Source organism: Anolis sagrei, chromosome 3, assembly GCF_037176765.1.
Source record: "Anolis sagrei isolate rAnoSag1 chromosome 3, rAnoSag1.mat, whole genome shotgun sequence".
NCBI lineage: Eukaryota > Metazoa > Chordata > Lepidosauria > Squamata > Dactyloidae > Anolis > Anolis sagrei.
Genome location: NC_090023.1, coordinates 2,591,534 through 2,610,903, shown reverse-complemented (window position 1 = coordinate 2,610,903; position 19,370 = coordinate 2,591,534). Strand labels below are relative to the sequence as shown.

Sequence of the window (19,370 nt, the reverse complement as noted above, 5' to 3'; positions counted from 1 at the left end):
ACAGATGGCCATCCAGCCTCTGCTTAAAAGCTTCCAAAGAAGGAGCCTCCACCACACTCCAAGGCAGAGAGTTCCACTGCTGAACGGCTCTCACAGTCAGGAAGTTCTTCCTCATGTTCAGATGGAATCTCCTCTCTTGTAGTTTGAAGCCATTGTTCGCGTCAAGATTATTTATTATTTTACTCATATTTATTACATTTATTATTTTACTAAAAATTCCAAAGCTCTACCTGATTCCCAGTTTTGGGAATCTGGAAAAGCCTTATATTGATTCATGGGAAAGAGAGTGCTTGCTCCATCCATGTTCAACATGTACACAAATGACCAGCCACTGCCAGAAGGGACAGAGAGTTTCATCTATGCTGATGATCGTGCCATCCCTGCTCAAGCAGGGAGCTTTGAGAAGGTAGAACAGAAGATCTCCAAAGGTCTAGGTGACCTTACTGCCTATTACAGGGAAAACCAGCTGATCCCTAATCCATCTAAAACACAGACATGTGCCTTTCACCTTAAGAACAGCCAAGCATCCCGAGCTCTGAGGATCACCTGGGAGGGAATCCCACTGGAGCATTGCAACACACCCAAATACCTGGGAGGAGTCACACTGGACCGTGCTCTTACCTACAAGAAGCACTGCCTAAACATCAAGCAAAAAATGGAAGCAATATCATACGGAAAAAAAGCTAGAAACAATATCATACGAAAGCTGACTGGCACAACCTGGGGATCACAACCAGACACAGTGAAGACATCTGCCCTTGCGCTGTGCTACTCTGCTGCTGAGTACGCATGCCCAGTGTGGAACACATCTCACCACGCTAAAACAGTGGATGTGGCTCTGAATGAGACATACCTAATCATCACGGGGTGTCTGCACCCTACACCACTGGAGAAATTACACTGCTTAGCCGGTATTGCACCACCTGACATCCGCCGGGAAGTAGCAGCCAATAGTGAAAGGACCAAGGCAGAGACATCTCCAGCTCATCCCTTGTTTGGGTATCAGCCGGCACGTCAACCACTTAAATCAAGAAATCGTTTTCTAAGATCTACAGAGACACTCGCTGGAACACCCCAGCAAGCAAGAGTCCAAAAGTGGCAGGCTCAAACCCAGAACCTCAACCAATGGCTGAGACCAAATAATACGTTTTCCCAGTTTTTTGTGGTAAAATTGGGTGCCTCGGCTTATATTCGGGTCGGCTTATACTCGAGTATATACGGTAATCGTTCCTATTTGTCCAAGAGTTGGGAGCCTTTCCTTGGGTCGAATGGAGGAGAAAATGGCACGCAACCACGTTTGATGACCCTGACATTCACAGTGACTCTTTAATATCTGGATTTTGTTTCCTTTCTGCCCAGAATCCCAACCAAGGGTCAAAACAGAGGCGCTTTGGTCTTGCGATGAGTCAAACGTCCGATTTATGCAGCTTGTCATTCCCATTTGATTGACATCTGGGTAAACTTCAGCACAAGGTAAGAAGAATCCAATGCACAAAAAAGCACCGTTCAGAAAAGTAAGAGATTTAAATAGCAAGAGGTTTAGGGTTAGGGTTTTTTGCCCCCCAATACTACAAAACAACACGGACAAAACTAGAAAACCCTAATTACTGAATTCTACTCGTAAACACACCAATAAAATTAAGACTCGATGGTACAGTACACGCAAAACAACAGCAAGGAAGCGGAATATTTTGCTAGTCCAACACATGTTATCCTTATCCAGGTGTCTCTTCTACCTGCCAAAGGCTGAACGTAGAAACCTGGCCTTCAGGAGATACAACATGGAAGCCATGGAGATGTCTACTGGATTTGTTCTTGGTTTGTTTTGAAGAGCGACAATGGTTGGCGTGACAAATCAGGTCTGGACAAAGTTTCCAAAACTTGCCTTAATGCAAACTTGGAGGAATCCCCCAACAGCCTGTCTCGTCCTCCGTTGACACAACAATACCGCTTCCGTATACATACGCAGTATAGGGAACATATATACACACACAAATGTACATACATACATATATATATATTATATTAAATTAATGCAAACAGGAGTTGTTGTCTTGGTTCATTTGTTCCACGTGACACAGTGCATGGAGAGGCCTCCACTCAGCCAAGGGAGGAAGGAAGGAAGGGAGGAAGGAGGAAGGAAGGAAGGAAAGGAGGAGAGAGGGCTACAGCGAGCGCCAGATCAGTCCGTTCTTACTGGGCTCCAGGAAATCCTCAATCAGGGCATCGATGAGTTTCTGCAGGTCTTCTTCCAGGAAGGCTGTGTCGCTGGAGAGGAAAAGAAGGCCCAAAGTCAATAAAGGGACTCTAAAGTAAAGGAGCTGGGGGTGGTGACGGCCGACAGGGAGCTCTGGCGTGGGCTGGTCCATGAGGTCACGAAGAGTCGGAGACGACTGAACGAAAAGTTGTTGTTCATTCGTTCAGTCGTCTCCAACTCTTCGTGACCTCATGGACCAGCCCACGCCAGAGCTCCCTGTCGACCGTCACCACCCCCGGCTCCTTCAACATCAGTCCAGTCACTTCAAGCAACTACAAAGTACACACCAGCTTTGCAACAGCCAGGAGTAGTTGGTTTTCTTATTTGTTTGTTTTGGTTTTTTCTGCACACTTAAAAAACTAAAGAATAATAAATAGAAATAATAATAATAATAATAATAATAATAATAATAATTCACTATATTGTCGAAGGCTTTCATGGCCGGAATCACTGGGTTGTTGTAAGTTTTTTTGGGCTATATGGCAATGTTTTTTTTAATTTATTATTTATTTATTTATTTATTTACTGCACTTGTAGACCGCCGTTCTCAGCCCTGGGGCGACTCACGGCGGTGTACAACATATAAAATCAGGTACAATTTACAACATAAGCAATATCACAACAACAATAAACAGCATCACTATCAATAATACAGTTACACTAAGTCATTCGCGACGTCTCATCGTTGAATCACAATCCAAATCTCGTTATCCATGTTCCGTTCCAGTCGTCATTGCCAATTGTTGCAGCACTTACTCAAACGCCTTCTCAAACAACCACGTCTTTAGTCTCTTGCGGAATGTCATAAGGGAGGGCGCCAGTCTGATGTCCACAGGAAGGGTGTTCCACAGCTGGGGGGCCACCACCGAGAAGGCCCTGTCCCTCGTCCCCGCCAGGCGTGCCTGTGAGGCAGGCGGGATCGAGAGAAGGGCCTCCTTCCTTGAGGGTCGCTCCCAGAAGATGTCACTAGGGGACTCCTGCTCGACTCCTCGGCCGTTGTACTGTGGAGTCCCGCAGGGTTCAATACTGTCTCCCATGTTGTTCAACATATACATGAAGCCGTTGGGAGAGATCATCCGGAGTTTTGGAGTGCGGTGTCATCAGTACGCAGATGATGTCCAACTCTGTCACTCCTTTCCACCTGCTACTAAGGAGGCTGTCAAGGTCCTGAACCGGTGCTTGGCCGCTGTGATGGACTGGATGAGGGACAACAGATTGAAACTGAATCCAGACAAGACAGAGGTCCTCCTGGTCAGTCGAAAGGCCGAACAGGGCATAGGGTTACAGCCTGTGCTGGATGGGGTCGCACTCCCCCTGAAGGTATGATCCTGGATTCATCGCTGAGCCGGGAACCCCAGGTTTCAGCGGTGACCAAGGGAGCATTTGCACAACTAAAACTTGTGCGCCAGCTGCGCCCGTGCCTTGGAAAGTCTGACTTGGCCACGGTGGTCCACGCTCTGGTTACGTCCCCGTTTAGACTACTGCAACACTCTCTACGTGGGGTTGCCTCTGAAGACTGCCCGGAAGCTGCAGCTAGTCCAACGCTCGGCAGCCAGACTACTAATGGGTGCAGGGAGCACACCACTCCTCTGTTACACCAACTCCACTGGCTGCCGATTAGCTTCCGAGCACAATTCAGAGTGCTGGTGTTAACCTATAAAGCCCTAAATGACTCCGGCCCTGTTTACCTCTCCGAACGTATTCTCCCCTATGAACCATCAAGATTATTAAGATCGTCTGGTGGGGCCCTGCTCTCGGTCCCACCGGCCTCACAAGCGCATCTGGTGGGGATGAGGGACAGGGCCTTCTCAGTGGTGGCCCCTCGACTCTGGAACTCTCTCCCACTGGAGATCAGAACCACCCCGTCTGTCCTGACATTTAGGAAACAGGTGAAGACGTGGTTATGGAGACAGGCATTCGACGAGTGAGCCAACACCCTGAGATATGGATGGAGGATGAGGAGCAACGATTTTAGTGTGACGACTGACCATTATAGTTATTGATTGTAATTGCTGTTTTAATGTTTTACTGTAATATGTATTATGATGTTTTATTGATTGTATGTGATATTATGGTTGGAGTCCCTCAAGAGAGGTGAGCAGGCCGGGATACAAAACTTTTAAATAAATAAAATAAATAAATGTTCTAGAGGCATTCTCTCCTGACGTTTCGCCTGAATCTATGGCAAGTATCATCAGATGTAGTGAGGTCTGTTGGAACTAGGAAAAAGGGTTTATAGTATATCTGTGTAATGACCAGGGTGGGACAAAGGACTCTTGTCTGCCGGAGATAGGTGTGAATGTTTCAACTGACCACCTTGATTAGCATTTGATGGCCTGCCAGTGCCTGGGGCAATCTTTTGTTGAGAGGTGATTAGATGTCCTTGTTTGTTGCCTCTCTGTTGTTGTGCTGTTGTAATTTTAGAGTTTTTTAAATACTGGTAGCCAGATTTTGTTCATTTTCATGGTTTCCTCCTTTCTGTTGAAATTGTCCACATGCTTCTTGTGGATTTCAATGGCTTCTCTGTGTAGCCTGACATGGTGGTGGTGAGAGTGGTCCAGAATTTCTGTGTTCTCAAATAATACACTGTGTCCAGGCTGGTTCCTCAGGTGCTCTGCTATGGCTGACTTCTCTGGTTGAAGGAGTCTGCCGTGCCTTTCATGTTCCTTGATGCGTGTCTGGGCAATGCTGCTGCATTTGGTGGTCCCTCTGTAGACTTTTTGTCCACAGCTGCATGGTATATGGTAGACTCCTGCAGAGGTGAGAGGATCCCTCTTGTCCTTTGCTGAACGGAGCATTGGTTGGGCTTTCTTGGTGGGTCTGGAGATAGTTTGTATGTTGTGTTTCCTCATCATCTTCCCTCTATGGTCAGTGGTTCCCTTGATGTATGGCAAGAACACTTTCCCTCTGGGTGGATCTTCATCTTTACTCTTGTGGCTTGTTCTTGGTCTTGCAGCTCTTCTGATGTCTGAGGTGGAGTCTCCATTGGCCTGTAGAGCCCAGTTGAGGTGGTTCAGTTCCTCTTGCAGGAGGTGGGCTTCGCAGATTCTTCTTGCACGCTCTGCCAAGGCTTTAATGGGGCTTCTTTTTGGACTTGGGTGATGGTTGGAGTTTTGATGGAGATATCTATCTGTGTGTATGGGTTTTCTGTAGACGGTGTGACCCAATTGTTGATCTGGTTTCATAGAATCATAGAATCAAAGAGTTGGAAGAGACCTCCTGGGCCATCTAGTCCAACCCCATTCTGCCAAGAAGCAGGAATATTGCATTCAAATCACCCCTGACAGATGGCCATCCAACCTCTGTTTAAAAGCTTCCAAAGAAGGAGCCTCCACCACACTCCGGGGCAGAGGGTTCCACTGCTGAACGGCTCTCACAGTCAGGAAGTTCTTCCTCATGTTCAGATGGAATCTCCTCTCTTGTAGTTTGAAGCCATTGTTCCGCGTCCTAGTCTCCAAGGAAGCAGAAAACAAGCTTGCTCCCTCCTCCTCCCTGTGGCTTCCTCTCACATATTTATCCATGGCTATCATATCTCCTCTCAGCCTTCTCTTCTTCAGGCTAAGCTGCTTAAGCCCCTCCTCATAGGGCTTGTTCTCCAGACCCTTGATCATTTTAGTCGCCCTCCTCTGGACACATTCCAGCTTGGTTTGCGGATGACGAGGACATCTAGAAAAGGCAGTCTTCCTTCCTTTTCTTTTTCCATGGTGAACTGGATGTTTGGGTGGATGCTGTTGAGATGGTCCAGGAACCTGTTGAGTTCTTCTTCTCCATGGCTCCAAATGGTGAAGGTGTCATTCACATATCTGAACCATCTCGTGGGCTTTTTGGTTGCTGTTTCCAGGGTTTGTTTTTCAAAGTGTTCCATGTAGAAGTTAGCTATGACTGGGCTGAGAGGGCTCCCCATAGCTACTCCATAGAATTCATTGTCTACTGTGGACAAGTCTACATAGGGACCACCGTATAGCTTCAGGAATGTCACCCAATCCCTTCAAGGGAGGACACAAAAGAAGAAAAAGAAAGGTTTCTCACCTCTGTTCAGGCGGTGCGCACATCTCTGCGTAATATTTGATCTTTGGTTCTGTCCCACTTGTCCGGAGGGTGGCCACGCAGCCGTTCTGGAAGGTGAAGGTGATCATCTGGCTGTTTTTACTCACAGGGAGCACCTGCCATGACACAAAACAGAGGGGCAGAAGTCAAGAGTACACACTATCACCGCAACAATACTGGCTACAACAGGCATGGGGAAACTTTGGCCCTCCCTCCAGGTGTTTTGGACTTCAGCTCCCACAATTCCTAACAGCCTACCAGCTGTTAGGAATTGTGGGAGCTGAAGTCCAAAACACCTGGAGGGAGGGCCAAAGTTTCCCCATGCCTGCGCTACAGATTCCCCAGATTCACTGCACAACTGTCATGGAAAAAGATGTATGGTTTGAATATTGATTGATTGTGTCAGGCAACCGAACAGTTCTATTACATTTTTGACAGAACAAACAAACAAACATAAAGACACAGATTTTGCAAGCTTGGTAGTTGATTAAATGTCCTTTGACCAGTATCTGGCCCCTTGGAGTGCCTCTGGTGTTACCGCAAGAAGGTCCTCCCTTGTGCATGTGGCAGGGCTCAGGGTGCATTGCAGCAGGTGGTCAGCGGTTTGCTCTTCTCCACACTCGCATGTCATGGACTGCACTGGGTGGCCCCATTTCTGAAGGTTGGCTCTGCATCTCATGGTGCCAGAGCGCAGTCTGTTCAGCGCCTTCCAAGTCGCCCGTCTTCTGTGTGCCCAGGGGGGAGTCTCTCATTTGGTATCAGAAATTGGTCATGGTTCTGGGTTTGAGGCTGCCACTTTTGGACTCTCGCTTGCTGAGTGTCTCTGTAGATCTTAGGAAATGATTTCTTGCTTTAAGTCATTGACGTGCTGGCTGATACCCAAACAGGGGATGAGCTGGGGATGTCTCTGCCTTGGTCCTTTCACTATTGGCTGCTACTTCCCGGCGGACGTCAGGTGGTGCAATACTGGCTAGACAGTGTAATTTCTCCAGTGGTGTAGGGCGCAGACACCCCGTGACAATGCGGCATGTCTCATTCAGAGCCACATCCACTGTTTTAGCGTGGTGAGATGTGTTCCGCACTGGGCATGCATACTCAGCAGCAGAGTAGCACAGCGCAAGGGCAGATGTCTTCACTGTGTCTGGTTGTGTTCCCCAGGTTGTGCCTGTCAGCTTTCGTATGATGTTGTTTCTAGCACCCACTTTTTGCTTGATGTTCAGACAGCGCTTCCTGTAGGTCAGGGCACAGTCCAGGGTCACTCCCAGGTGTTTGGGTGCGCTGCAATACTCCAGTGGGATTCCTTCCCAGGTAATAATCCTCAGAGCTCAGGATGCTTGTCTGTTCTTGAGATGAAAAGCACATGTCTGTGTTCTAGATGCGTTTGGGATCAGCTGGTTTTCCCTGTAATAGGCAGTAGGAGCACCTAGAGCTTCGGAAAGCTTCTGTTTTACCATCTCAAAGCTCCCTGCTTGAGCAGTAATGACACAATCATCAGCATAGATGAAGCTCTCTGTCCCTTCTGGCAGTGGCTGGTCATTTGTGTAGATGTGGAACATGGATGGGGCAAGCACGCTCCCCTGAGGCAGGCCGTTCTTCTGTTTCCGCCATCTGCTTCTCTGGGCCTGGAACTCAACAAAAAAGCTCCTGTTTTGTATCAGGTTTCCTATGAGGCAGGTGAGGTGGTAGTATGGTTTGAATGGAATGTTATGAAAGGTGTACAGTTGGGAGTCTATAGAACCTGGAGATGTCATCCTAAGAAACGGAGCCCTGAAAACTACATTAAAAGTTGCCGATGAGAACTGGATGACCAGAGACATGAGTAACTCTGTGGTGGAAAACAACATGTTCACATTACCAAAGGCAATTTGACACTTAAGGAAACAAAACACGTCTCCTTGCTTTAGAAGGAAAACTAACTTCAAGAAGAAGTTGCTCTGTGGTGTACTCTGACTAGTTGTGAATGAAATAAAAGAATGCTTTTTAATGTTCAAAAAGTATTCACAGCACAACTCACCGACTTCTTGTTTGGTCGGCTGCTGTCATACCCAGTGGTCACGTCCCGGACGTCCAATATACTGTAAGCACCACAGGATGCAGGGTACGAATTTGGAGAACTGAAGTTCCGGAGCCGCTCGAATATCCTTTTGATGGTGGTAGGGTCGTAGCACAGGAAATAGGAGGTTCGTGAAATGTGATAGCCATACCTGACAGAGACATATGCGAAGGTGCAGAAAACAAGATACTGTTCATGAAAATGAACATATTTGGCCACCAGTATTTAAAAAAACTCTAAAAACAGGACAGTAAATAAGGAGCAACGCTAAAAAAAGGGACTTCCAGACAGGAAACAATCAGGGCCGACTAACACCTCCCAACAAAGGATTCCCCCAGGCAGGGAACAGCCAGGCTTTGAAGCTGCAAGGCCATTCAGTGCTAATCAAAGTGGCCAGTTGCTACATTTACACTTGCCTCCAACAGACAAGCGTTCTTTCTCCCACCTTGGACATTATTCCAGTTATATCAACCTCACTTGCTTAGTATCCAAGATTATTGTGTTTTCAAAGGCTTTCATGGCCAGAATCACTGGATTGCTGTGAGTTTTCCAGGCTGCATGGCCATGTTTCAGAAGCATTCCCTCCTGACATTTTCCCCACATCTATAGCAGGCATTCTCAAATGTTGAGAGGTCTGTTGGAAACTAGGCCAGTGAGGGGTGTGGGTGTGTATATATATCTCTGGAATAATGTCCAGGATGGGAAAAGAACTCTTGTCTGTTGGAGGCAAATGTTAATGTTACAATTGGCCACCTTGATTAGCATTGAATGGCCTTGCAGCTTCAAAGCCTGGCTGGTTCCTGCCTGGGGGAAATCTTTGTTAGAAGGTGTTAATTGGCCCCGATTGTTTCCTGTCTGTAATTCCCCTCTTTTCTGAGTGCTGTTCTTTATTTGCTGTCCTGATTTTATTTTATTTATTTTATTTGTTTTATTTGTTTTATTTATTTTATTTATTTTATTTATTTTATTTATTTTATTTATTTTATTTATTTTATTTATTTTATTTATTTTATTTATTTTACTTATTTTATTTATTTTACTTATTTTTTACTTACATCATCCGAAAAAAATAAGCCACAGCCCAGTCCAGCCAAGGCTAATAGCAAACCATCACAGAAGCACCCCATGAGCCTGAGCAATGCAGTCTGTGGCGTTCAGAGAGACACTGATCTTGGATTGGGTCATCTCGAGACTGCAGCGACCACCATAGAGATCCCGGCTGAGCCAAGGGCGGGCTTAATGTCCACTGTCGAGTCCCCACAGGATGAAATGGACTTAGAAGTGGCCCCTATAAATGACCTACTGGAGCTGGAGCCGAACGAGAAGGACACGACCCGCACCCTGTCTCCAATTCAGGTCCTGGTTCACAGGAAGGATGGCAGCAGACCCCCTACTCATGATCTATTTCCCAGGGAAGGAAAGAGTGCACCCCCTACACCACTGCAGAATAACACTACTGCCAAAGAAATGCAACAACAACAACAGCAACATCTGCGGCAAGCCAGAGAGGAGAAAAGAGATTCCATCAATAACTGTGTTTTCAATGGGGATATTGGAGGCATTGCACTAGCCTCAGATACTACTCCTGAGAAAACCACCTCAGCCCCTAGCCCGGTACCTACAGCATCTGTAACCCAACTGGAAAGAGTGCAATGACTAAACTCAAGCCCAAAAACTCTATTCTTATCGTGGAACATAGCGGGTTGGGGGAGGAAAATATCAAACTGTTATTTCCTAAAGTTCCTCAAAAGCGCATCAGTAATTGCCCTACAAGAAACCTGGGCCCAAAAGGACATCGATATCTTAGGGTAGCGTATAATTATTTTATTTATTTTATTTATCTTATTTATTTTACTTATCTTATTTATTTTACTTATTTATTTTACTTACCTTATTTATTTTACTTATCTTATTTATTTTACTTATCTTATTTATTTTACTTATCTTATTTATTTTACTTATCTTATCTTATTTATCTTATTTATCTTACTTATCTTACTTATCTTACTTATTTTACTTATTTTACTTATCTTATCTTATTTTACTTATCTTATTATCTTATTTATTTTACTTATCTTATTTATTTTACTTATCTTATTTATCTTATTTATCTTATTTATCTTATTTATCTTACTTATCTTACTTATCTTACTTATCTTACTTATTTTACTTATTTTACTTATCTTATCTTACTTATCTTATCTTACTTATCTTATCTTACTTATCTTATTTATCTTATCTTATTTATCTTATCTTACTTATCTTATCTTACTTATCTTATCTTACTTATCTTATCTTACTTATCTTATCTTACTTATCTTATCTTACTTATCTTATTTATCTTATTTATCTTATTTATCTTATTTATCTTACTTATCTTACTTATCTTACTTATCTTACTTATTTTACTTATTTTACTTATCTTATTTATCTTATTTATCTTATTTATCTTATTTTATTTTATTTATTTTATTTATTTTATTTATCTTATTTATCTTATTTATTTTATTTATTTATGTTCCAGAAGCATTCCTTCCTGATGTTTAGCCTGCATCTATGTTTCCAACAGACCTCACAACCTCTGAGGATGCCTGATGTAGATGTGGGCGAAATGTCAGGAGAGAATGCTTCTGGAAAATTGCCAGGCAGCCCAGAAAACTCACAGCAACTCAGTGATCCCAGCCATGAAAGCCTTCGACAACACAATAATAATGGATTTGGTCACCAGAAAATCTATAGAAAACTAAGCAAAGGCCACCACGAGACACTGGGCTTACGTCTTATATATTTCCGTGAGTTGGTGCGCCAGCGTTTGGTTCCTGGTGTCCAGATACGCGGCCATCTCCGCTATCACCACGGCTGCACTTACGCCGTCTTTGTCCAACACGGAAGTGCCACACATGAAGCCTGCAAATGGAAACACAAGCCGCTCTCAAAATATTGATACATGAGGATTGTTGTTATCTTTCTTTATAGCCCATATTTTTTATCTCAATTATCAGGCAAAGCATCTCACAACATTAAAAGGGGCCTTTTCGTGTCTATATATCATGGCTTTGGATGGCTCTTTTCTAGAACACAAAATTTAAAGCTAGAAGCCAGCAGAGTGATCTTGTTTGCTGTGTATTCCTCTTGTTGTGTATCAAATAATAAATAATTGTATAAATAATTTTACTAGGTTCTTGTGGGTTTTTTCGGGTTATAGGGCCATGTTCTAGAGGCATTCTCTCCTGACGTTTCGCCTACATCTATGGCAAGCATCCTCAGAGGTAGTGAGGTCTGTTGGAAGTAGGAAAAAGAGTTTATGTATCTGTGGAAGGACCAGGGTGAGGCAAAGGACTCTTCTCTGCTGGAGTGAGGTGTGAATGTTTCAACTGACCACCTTCATTAGCATTTGAAGGCCTGGCTGAGCCTGGGAAAATCTTTTGTTGAGAGGTGTTAAGATGTGCCTGGTTGTTTCCTCTCTGCTGTTTTGCTGTTGTAATTTTTGAGTTTTTTAATACTGGTAGCCAGATTTTGTTCATTTTCATGGTTTCCTCCTTTCTGTTGAAGTTGTCCACATGTTTCTTGTGGATTTCAATGGCTTCTCTGCGTAGCCTGACATGGTGGTTGTTGGAGTGGTCCAGCATTTCTGTGTTCTCAAATAATACGCTGTGTCCAGGTTGGTACCTCAGGTGCTCTGCTATGGCTAACTTCTCTGGTTGAAGGAGTCCGCAATGCCTTTCATGTTCCTTGACTTGTGTGTTGGGCAATGCTGCGTTTGGTGGTCCCTCTGTAGACTTGTCCACAGCTGCAAGGTATACGGGAGACTCCTGCAGAGGTGAGAGGATCCCTCTTGTCCTTTGCTGAACGGAGCATTGGTTGGATTTTCTTGGTGGGTTTGTAGAATCCTAGAATCAAAGAGTTGGAAGAGACCTCCTGGGCCATCCAGTCCAACCCCATTCTGCAAAGAAGCAGGAAGATTGCATTCAAATCACTCCTGACAGATGGCCATCCAGCCTCTGTTTCAAAGCCTCCAAAGAAGGAGCCTCCACCACACTCCGGGGCAGAGAGTTCCACTGCTGAATGGCTCTCACAGTCAGGAAGTTCTTCCTCATGTTCAGATGGAATCTCCTCTCCTGTAGTTTGAAGCCATTGCTCCATTGCGTCCTAGTCTCCAAGGAAGCAGAAAACAAGCTTGCTCCCTCCTCCTCCCTTTGGCTTCCTCTCACATATTTATACATGGCTATCATATCTCCTCTCAGCCTTCTCTTCTTCAGGCTAAACATGCCCAGTTCCCTAAGCCGCTCCTCATAGGGCTTGTTCTCCAGACCTTTTATCATTTTAGTCGCTCTCCTCTGGACACATTCCAGCTTGTCAATATCTCTCTTGAATTGTGGTGCCCAGAATTGGACACAATATTCCAGGTGTGGTCTAACCAAAGCAGAATAGAGGGGTAGGCTGGCACCTTCTCTCATGACACTCCGTAGAAAGTTGAAGACCTGGATGTTTGTGCAGGCGTTTGAGTAATTCAGTGCAATCTCTGGTAAAATGAATATAGGAACGGAACAATGGACGACGAATTTTGGATGATGAGGCGATCCGGGGTGGGTTTTTTGTGATAACTGTGTATTGATGTTTGTTTATTGCTAGAAATGGAATTGTGTAGTTTAACTGTTATGATATATTGATTACTGCTGTTTTTACTGTCTTTGTTGTTTGCTTTCTGGAAACCGCTGTGAGTCGGCCTTGGGCTTGAGATACAGCGGTATACAAGAGTAGTAAATAAATAAATAAATAAATAGCATGACTTCCCTGGACCTAGACACTAGGCTCCTCTTGATGCAGGCCAAAATCCCATTGGCTTTTTTTGCCGCCACATCACATTCCTGGCTCATGTTTAACTTGTTGTCCACGAGGACTCCAAGATCTTTTTCACACGTACTGCTCTCGAGCCAGGTACTGTCCCCCATTCTGTATCTTTACTCTTGTGTAGATAGTTTGTATGTTGTGTTTCCTCATCAGCTTCCCTATGCGGTCAGTGGTTCCCTTGATGTATGGCAGGAATACTTTTCCTCTGGGTGGATCTTCATCTTGACTCTCGTGGCTTGTTCTCACTTCTGCAGGAGTCTACCGTATAACATGCAGCTGTGGACAAGTCTACATAGGGACCCCCAAACGCAGCAGCCTTGCCCAAACACGAATCAAGGAACATGAAAGGCACTGCAGACTCACTCAACCAGAGAAGTCAGCCAGAGCAGAGCAACAGTAAAAGGTTTCCTGTACAATTATTATTATTATTATTTGAAACACAACAAGAGTAGTACACAGCAAACAAGATCACTCTGCTGGCTTTTGTATTTGATGATACGTCGGACACTTCCCAAGGGTCTGGGACTGTGCGATATAGAATCATAGAATCATAGAATCAAAGAGTTGGAAGAGACCTCCTGGGCCATCCAGTCCAACCCCATTCTGCCAAGAAGCAGGAATATTGCATTCAAATCACCCCTGACAGATGGCCATCCAGCCTCTGCTTAAAAGCTTCCAAAGAAGGAGCCTCCACCACACTCCCTCCGGGGCAGAGAGTTCCACTGCTGAACGGCTCTCACAGTCAGGAAGTTCTTCCTCATGTTCAGATGGAATCTCCTCTCTTGTAGTTTGAAGCCATTGTTCCGCGTCCTAGTCTCCAAGGAAGCAGAAAACAAGCTTGCTCCCTCCTCCTCCCTGTGGCTTCCTCTCACATATTTATACATGGCTATCATATCTCCTCTCAGCCTTCTCTTCTTCAGGCTAAACATGCCCAGTTCCCTAAGCCGCTCCTCATAGGGCTTGTTATCGGCGAGTAATGTCCTAGCAATGCCTACCTATCCCAGATTCTTTCGCTCTTTCTCCTTTTTCCCTCCCTCCTCCTTTCTCTTCAATTTTCTTTACGTTTCCTGGTCCCAACACTTTATAATGTCCCAGGATAGAATCATAGAATCATAGAATCAAAGAGTTGGAAGAGACCTCCTGGGCCATCCAGTCCAACCCCATTCTGCCAAGAAGCAGGAATATTGCATTCAAATCACCCCTGACAGATGGCCATCCAGCCTCTGCTTCAAAGCTTCCAAAGAAGGAGCCTCCACCACACTCCGGGGCAGAGAGTTCCACTGCTGAATGGCTCTCACAGTCATAGAATCATAGAATCCTAGAATCAAAGAGTTGGAAGAGACCTCCTGGGCCATCATCCAGTCCAACCCCATTCTGCCAAGAAGCAGGAATATTGCATTCAAAGCACCCCTGACAGATGGCCATCCAGCCTCTGCTTCAAAGCCTCCAAAGAAGGAGCCTCCACCACACTCCCCCTGGGGCAGAGAGTTCCACTGCTGAACGGCTCTCACAGTCAGGAAGTTCTTCCTCATGTTCACCAAAGTCAGTCAAGACTGCCCTCCGAATTTGATGCACTTACCAATAGACTCTTCAAAGGCGAAGAGGACTTCCTTGCCGCTGTCCTGGAGGTCCTTGACTCGGCTGCCGATCCATTTGAAGCCAGGGAGAGTGTCCTGAAGGAAGACAGGAAGAGACTTGATCTTAGCACAGGCTGGTTTCCAGGTGACAGACAATCATCATATATTAAAGGGAGTTTTTGAAAAAAACTCTTAAAATCAGGACAGTAAATAAAGAACAACACTAAGAAAAGAGGGGAATTCCAGACAGGAAACAATCAGGGCCAGCTAACACCTCCCAACAAAGGATCCCCTCCAGGCAGGAAGCAGCCAGGCTTTGAAGCTGCAAGGCCATTCATTAAATGCAAATAGAGAACAACACTAAGAAAAGAGGGGAATTCCAGACAGGAAACAATCAGGGCCAGCTAACACCTCCCAACAAAGGATCCCCTCCAGGCAGGAAGCAGCCAGGCTTTGAAGCTGCAAGGCCATTCATCAAATGCAAATAAAGAACAACACTAAGAAAAGAGGGGAATTCCAGACAGGAAACAATCAGGGCCAGCTAACACCTCCCAACAAAGGATCCCCTCCAGGCAGGAAGCAGCCAGGCTTTGAAGCTGCAAGGCCATTCATTAAATGCAAATAGAGAACAACACTAAGAAAAGAGGGGAATTCCAGACAGGAAACAATCAGGGCCAGCTAACACCTCCCAACAAAGGATCCCCTCCAGGCAGGAAGCAGCCAGGCTTTGAAGCTGCAAGGCCATTCATTAAATGCAAATAGAGAACAACACTAAGAAAAGAGGGGAATTCCAGACAGGAAACAATCAGGGCCAGCTAACACCTCCCAACAAAGGATCCCCTCCAGGCAGGAAGCAGCCAGGCTTTGAAGCTGCAAGGCCATTCATTAAATGCAAATAGAGAACAACACTAAGAAAAGAGGGGAATTCCAGACAGGAAACAATCAGGGCCAGCTAACACCTCCCAACAAAGGATCCCCTCCAGGCAGGAAGCAGCCAGGCTTTGAAGCTGCAAGGCCATTCATTAAATGCAAATAGAGAACAACACTAAGAAAAGAGGGGAATTCCAGACAGGAAACAATCAGGGCCAGCTAACACCTCCCAACAAAGGATCCCCTCCAGGCAGGAAGCAGCCAGGCTTTGAAGCTGCAAGGCCATTCATTAAATGCAAATAAAGAACAACACTAAGAAAAGAGGGGAATTCCAGACAGGAAACAATCAGGGCCAGCTAACACCTCCCAACAAAGGATCCCCTCCAGGCAGGAAGCAGCCAGGCTTTGAAGCTGCAAGGCCATTCATTAAATGCAAATTAAGGTGGCCAGTTGCAATGTTCATAGAATCAGAGTATAAATTATTATTATTATTATTATTATTATTAATAATAATAATAATAATAATAATAATAGTCTTGAGGATGTAAGAGTTGTACCGTTCAAATCATCATCAACATTTTCATCATCGGAATTGTACTGTTCTAATAACAACAACAACAACAACAACAACAACAGATTATTAATTGTTGTTCAGTCTCCTTCAGGGGAGATAAAGCAGGGTATAAAATAATAATAATAATAATAATAATAATTATTATTATTATTATTATTATTTACCTGCAGCATAATAATAATATTATTACAGAGAAGCCATTGAAATCCACAAGAAGCATGTGGACAATTTCAACAGAAAGGGGGAAAACACAAAAATGAACAAAATCTGGCTACCAGTGTTTAAAAAAACTCTAAAATTACAACAGCACAACAACAGAGAGGAAACAAACAAGGACATCTAATCACCTCTCAACAAAAGTTTGCTCCAGGCACTGTCAGGCAATCATCCACAAGAAGAAACCATGAAAATGAACACAATCTGGCTACCAGTATTAAAAATACTCTAAAATCAGGATAGTAAATAAAGAAGAAAACTCAAACACAGGGGAACTCCAGACAAGAAACAATCGGGTACAGCTAATCACCTCTCAACAAAAAGGATTCCCTCCCAGGTAGTAACAGGGAACACCTAAAAACCATCAGGTCATCAAATGCTAATCAAGGTGGCCAAGTGAAACTTTCCCAACAAAGTGGGTTGTTGTAGGTTTTTTCAGGCTATATGGCCATGTTCTAGAGGCATTCCCTCCTGATGTTTTGCCTGCATCTATGGCAAGCATCCTCAGAGGTAGTGAGGTCTGTTGGATAACCCAGTGATTCCGGCCATGAAAGCCTTCAACAATACATTCCCAACAAAGGATTCCCCCAGACAGGGAACAGCCAGGCTTTGAAGCTGCAAGGCCATTCAGTGCTAATCAAGGTGGCCAACATTCCGACCTCCCTCCAACAGACAAGAGATCCTTCTCCCACACTGGACATGATTCCACAGATATATAAACCCAATTTTCCAATTTCCAACAAACCTCACCACCTCCGAGGATGCCTGCCACAGATGCAGGCGAAACGTCAGGAGAGAATGCTTCTAGAACATGGCCAGACAGCCCGAAAAACTTACAACAACCCATTCTTAAAGGTGCTGCTAGGCTCCTCCTTGCATTCACCCACTTATTATTTTCTTTCTGATACTGAAAAGCAAAGAAGAGATGAAAAAACGTGGCTATAAAAAGTACCTCCAAATGGACACTAGGGGGCAACAAAGCCACAAAGATAAACAACAACAACCATTTAAGTCAGGCATGGGCAAAGTTGGAAGTCCAAAACTCCAGATGTTTTGGACTCCAACTCCCACAATTCCCAACAGCCAGTGTTACCAAAGAGGATAATGGCTGATCTGCCTACTTGTGCTTTCAGGGAAATAGAAGATATGTGAGTGGTGGAAAAGCAGGCCCAGATAGTGAAACCTTCTAACCTATTCTAAGATATTTTTTGGCTCAAAAACCATAATTTTAGATTGATTTCTATGTCATTCCGTGAGCAATGATTAGGGAATTTCCTTGATAGGTATGGTAATTTAACCCTGCCCTGAGCGTGAGATGTCCGAGGATCTGATCTCAGATTATCTGGCAGTGTAGACTCATATATTCCAGTTCAAAGCAGATACTCTGGGATCAGATCCTGGGATATAGGGCAGTGTAGACCCAGCCTCAGTGGCCATAGCAGGTTATCAGGAGTTCCAGGAACTGAAGTCCAAACGCCCGGAAGACCAGAAATAAATATATCCATGAATCACAAAATCATAGAATCCTAAAGTTGGATTCAATTCATTTAATCCAACCCAATTCTGGCAAGAAGCAGGAAAATCCATTCAAAGCATCCCCAACAGATGGCCATCCAGCCTCTGTTTAAAATAATTTATAATATTATAATGTAATGCAATATAATACTAATACTACTACTAATAATATGAAATTGTAATTATATATTTATATTGCATGTAATATTACTAATAATATTACAATATAATGGTATAAATAGTAATATTTAATACTGATATTGTACTATGATAATAATATAATATATTGTGTGTGTGTGTGTGTGTGTGTGTGTGTGTGTATATATATATATATATATATATATATATATATATATATATATATATCTTGTAAGCACCAGGATTGTGGCGCAGCGGGCTGAGTGTCAGCTGCATTAAGATCACTCTGACCAAAAGGTCATGAGTTCAAAGCCAGCCCGGGTTGGAGTGGGTTTCCAACCAATTGTGTGTAGCCTGTTGTCGACCTTTGCAACCCGAAAGACAGTTGCATCTGTCAAGTAGGCAAATTAGGTACCACCTTAAAAAGTGTGGGGAGGCTAAATTAACTGATTTATGAGGGCATCAAGAAGACTCCAGCAAAAGCATTCCAGCGGGGAAGCATGCGGGGAATGCGGAAGTGCTTCATCAGCGTCGCAGATGGACGATGAAAGCGACAGCTCCCCTGGCGGCCAGAAAAAAGTTAAATAGCCTCTGTGTATGTCTGTATATGTTGTATGTCAAAAATTGGCATTGAATGTTTGCCATATATGTGTACACTGTAATCCGCCCTGAGTCCCCTGCGGAGTGAGAAGGGTGGCATATAAATGTCGTAAATAAATAAATAAATATAAGCCTCCATAGTAGGAGCCTCCACCACACTCCAGGGCAGAGAGTTCCACGGCTGAACAGCTCTCCTTACAGTCAGGAAGTTCTTCCTCATGTTCAGGTGGAATCTCCTTTCTTGTAGTTGCTGCGTACCTAGTCTCCAGGGCAGCAGAAAGCAAGCTTGCTCCCTCCTCCCTGTGGCTTCCTCTCACATATTTATACCTATTCCTCATCATGTCTCCTCTCAGCCTTCTTTTCTGCAGGCTAAACATGCCCAGCTCTTTAAACCGCTCCTCATAGGACTTGTTCTCTAGGCCCTTGATCATTTTAGTGGCCCTCCTCTGGACACATTCCAGCTTAGAGTCAACATCTCTCTTCTATTGTGGTGCCCAGAATTGGACACAGTATTCCATGGCGCTCATCATGTCTCCTCTCAGCCTTCTTTTCTGCAAGCTAAACATGCCCAGCTCTTTAAGCCACTCCTCATAGGGCTTGTTCTGCAGACCCTTACTCAGTGATCAACTATTATACCACCATAGAACTGGAGGAGACTTCCAAGGGCCATCC

At 44.4% G+C, this 19,370-nt stretch overlaps 1 protein-coding gene across 1 annotated transcript in view; it reads right to left on the bottom strand.

Annotated features, from left to right (window-relative positions):
- Positions 1 to 1,389: 1,389 nt before the first annotated feature.
- Positions 1,390 to 19,370, bottom strand: part of PGM2L1 (phosphoglucomutase 2 like 1) — a 91,618-nt gene continuing 73,637 nt past the window's right edge. The window contains exons 11-15 of the mRNA XM_067466408.1: positions 14,788 to 14,881; positions 11,135 to 11,264; positions 8,319 to 8,508; positions 6,287 to 6,420; positions 1,390 to 2,268 (exon numbers count right to left, since the gene is read on the bottom strand). Of these exons, the coding sequence (XP_067322509.1) occupies positions 2,166 to 2,268; positions 6,287 to 6,420; positions 8,319 to 8,508; positions 11,135 to 11,264; positions 14,788 to 14,881 (651 nt within the window). The 3' untranslated portion in view covers positions 1,390 to 2,165. The remainder of the gene's footprint in view (positions 2,269 to 6,286; positions 6,421 to 8,318; positions 8,509 to 11,134; positions 11,265 to 14,787; positions 14,882 to 19,370) is intronic.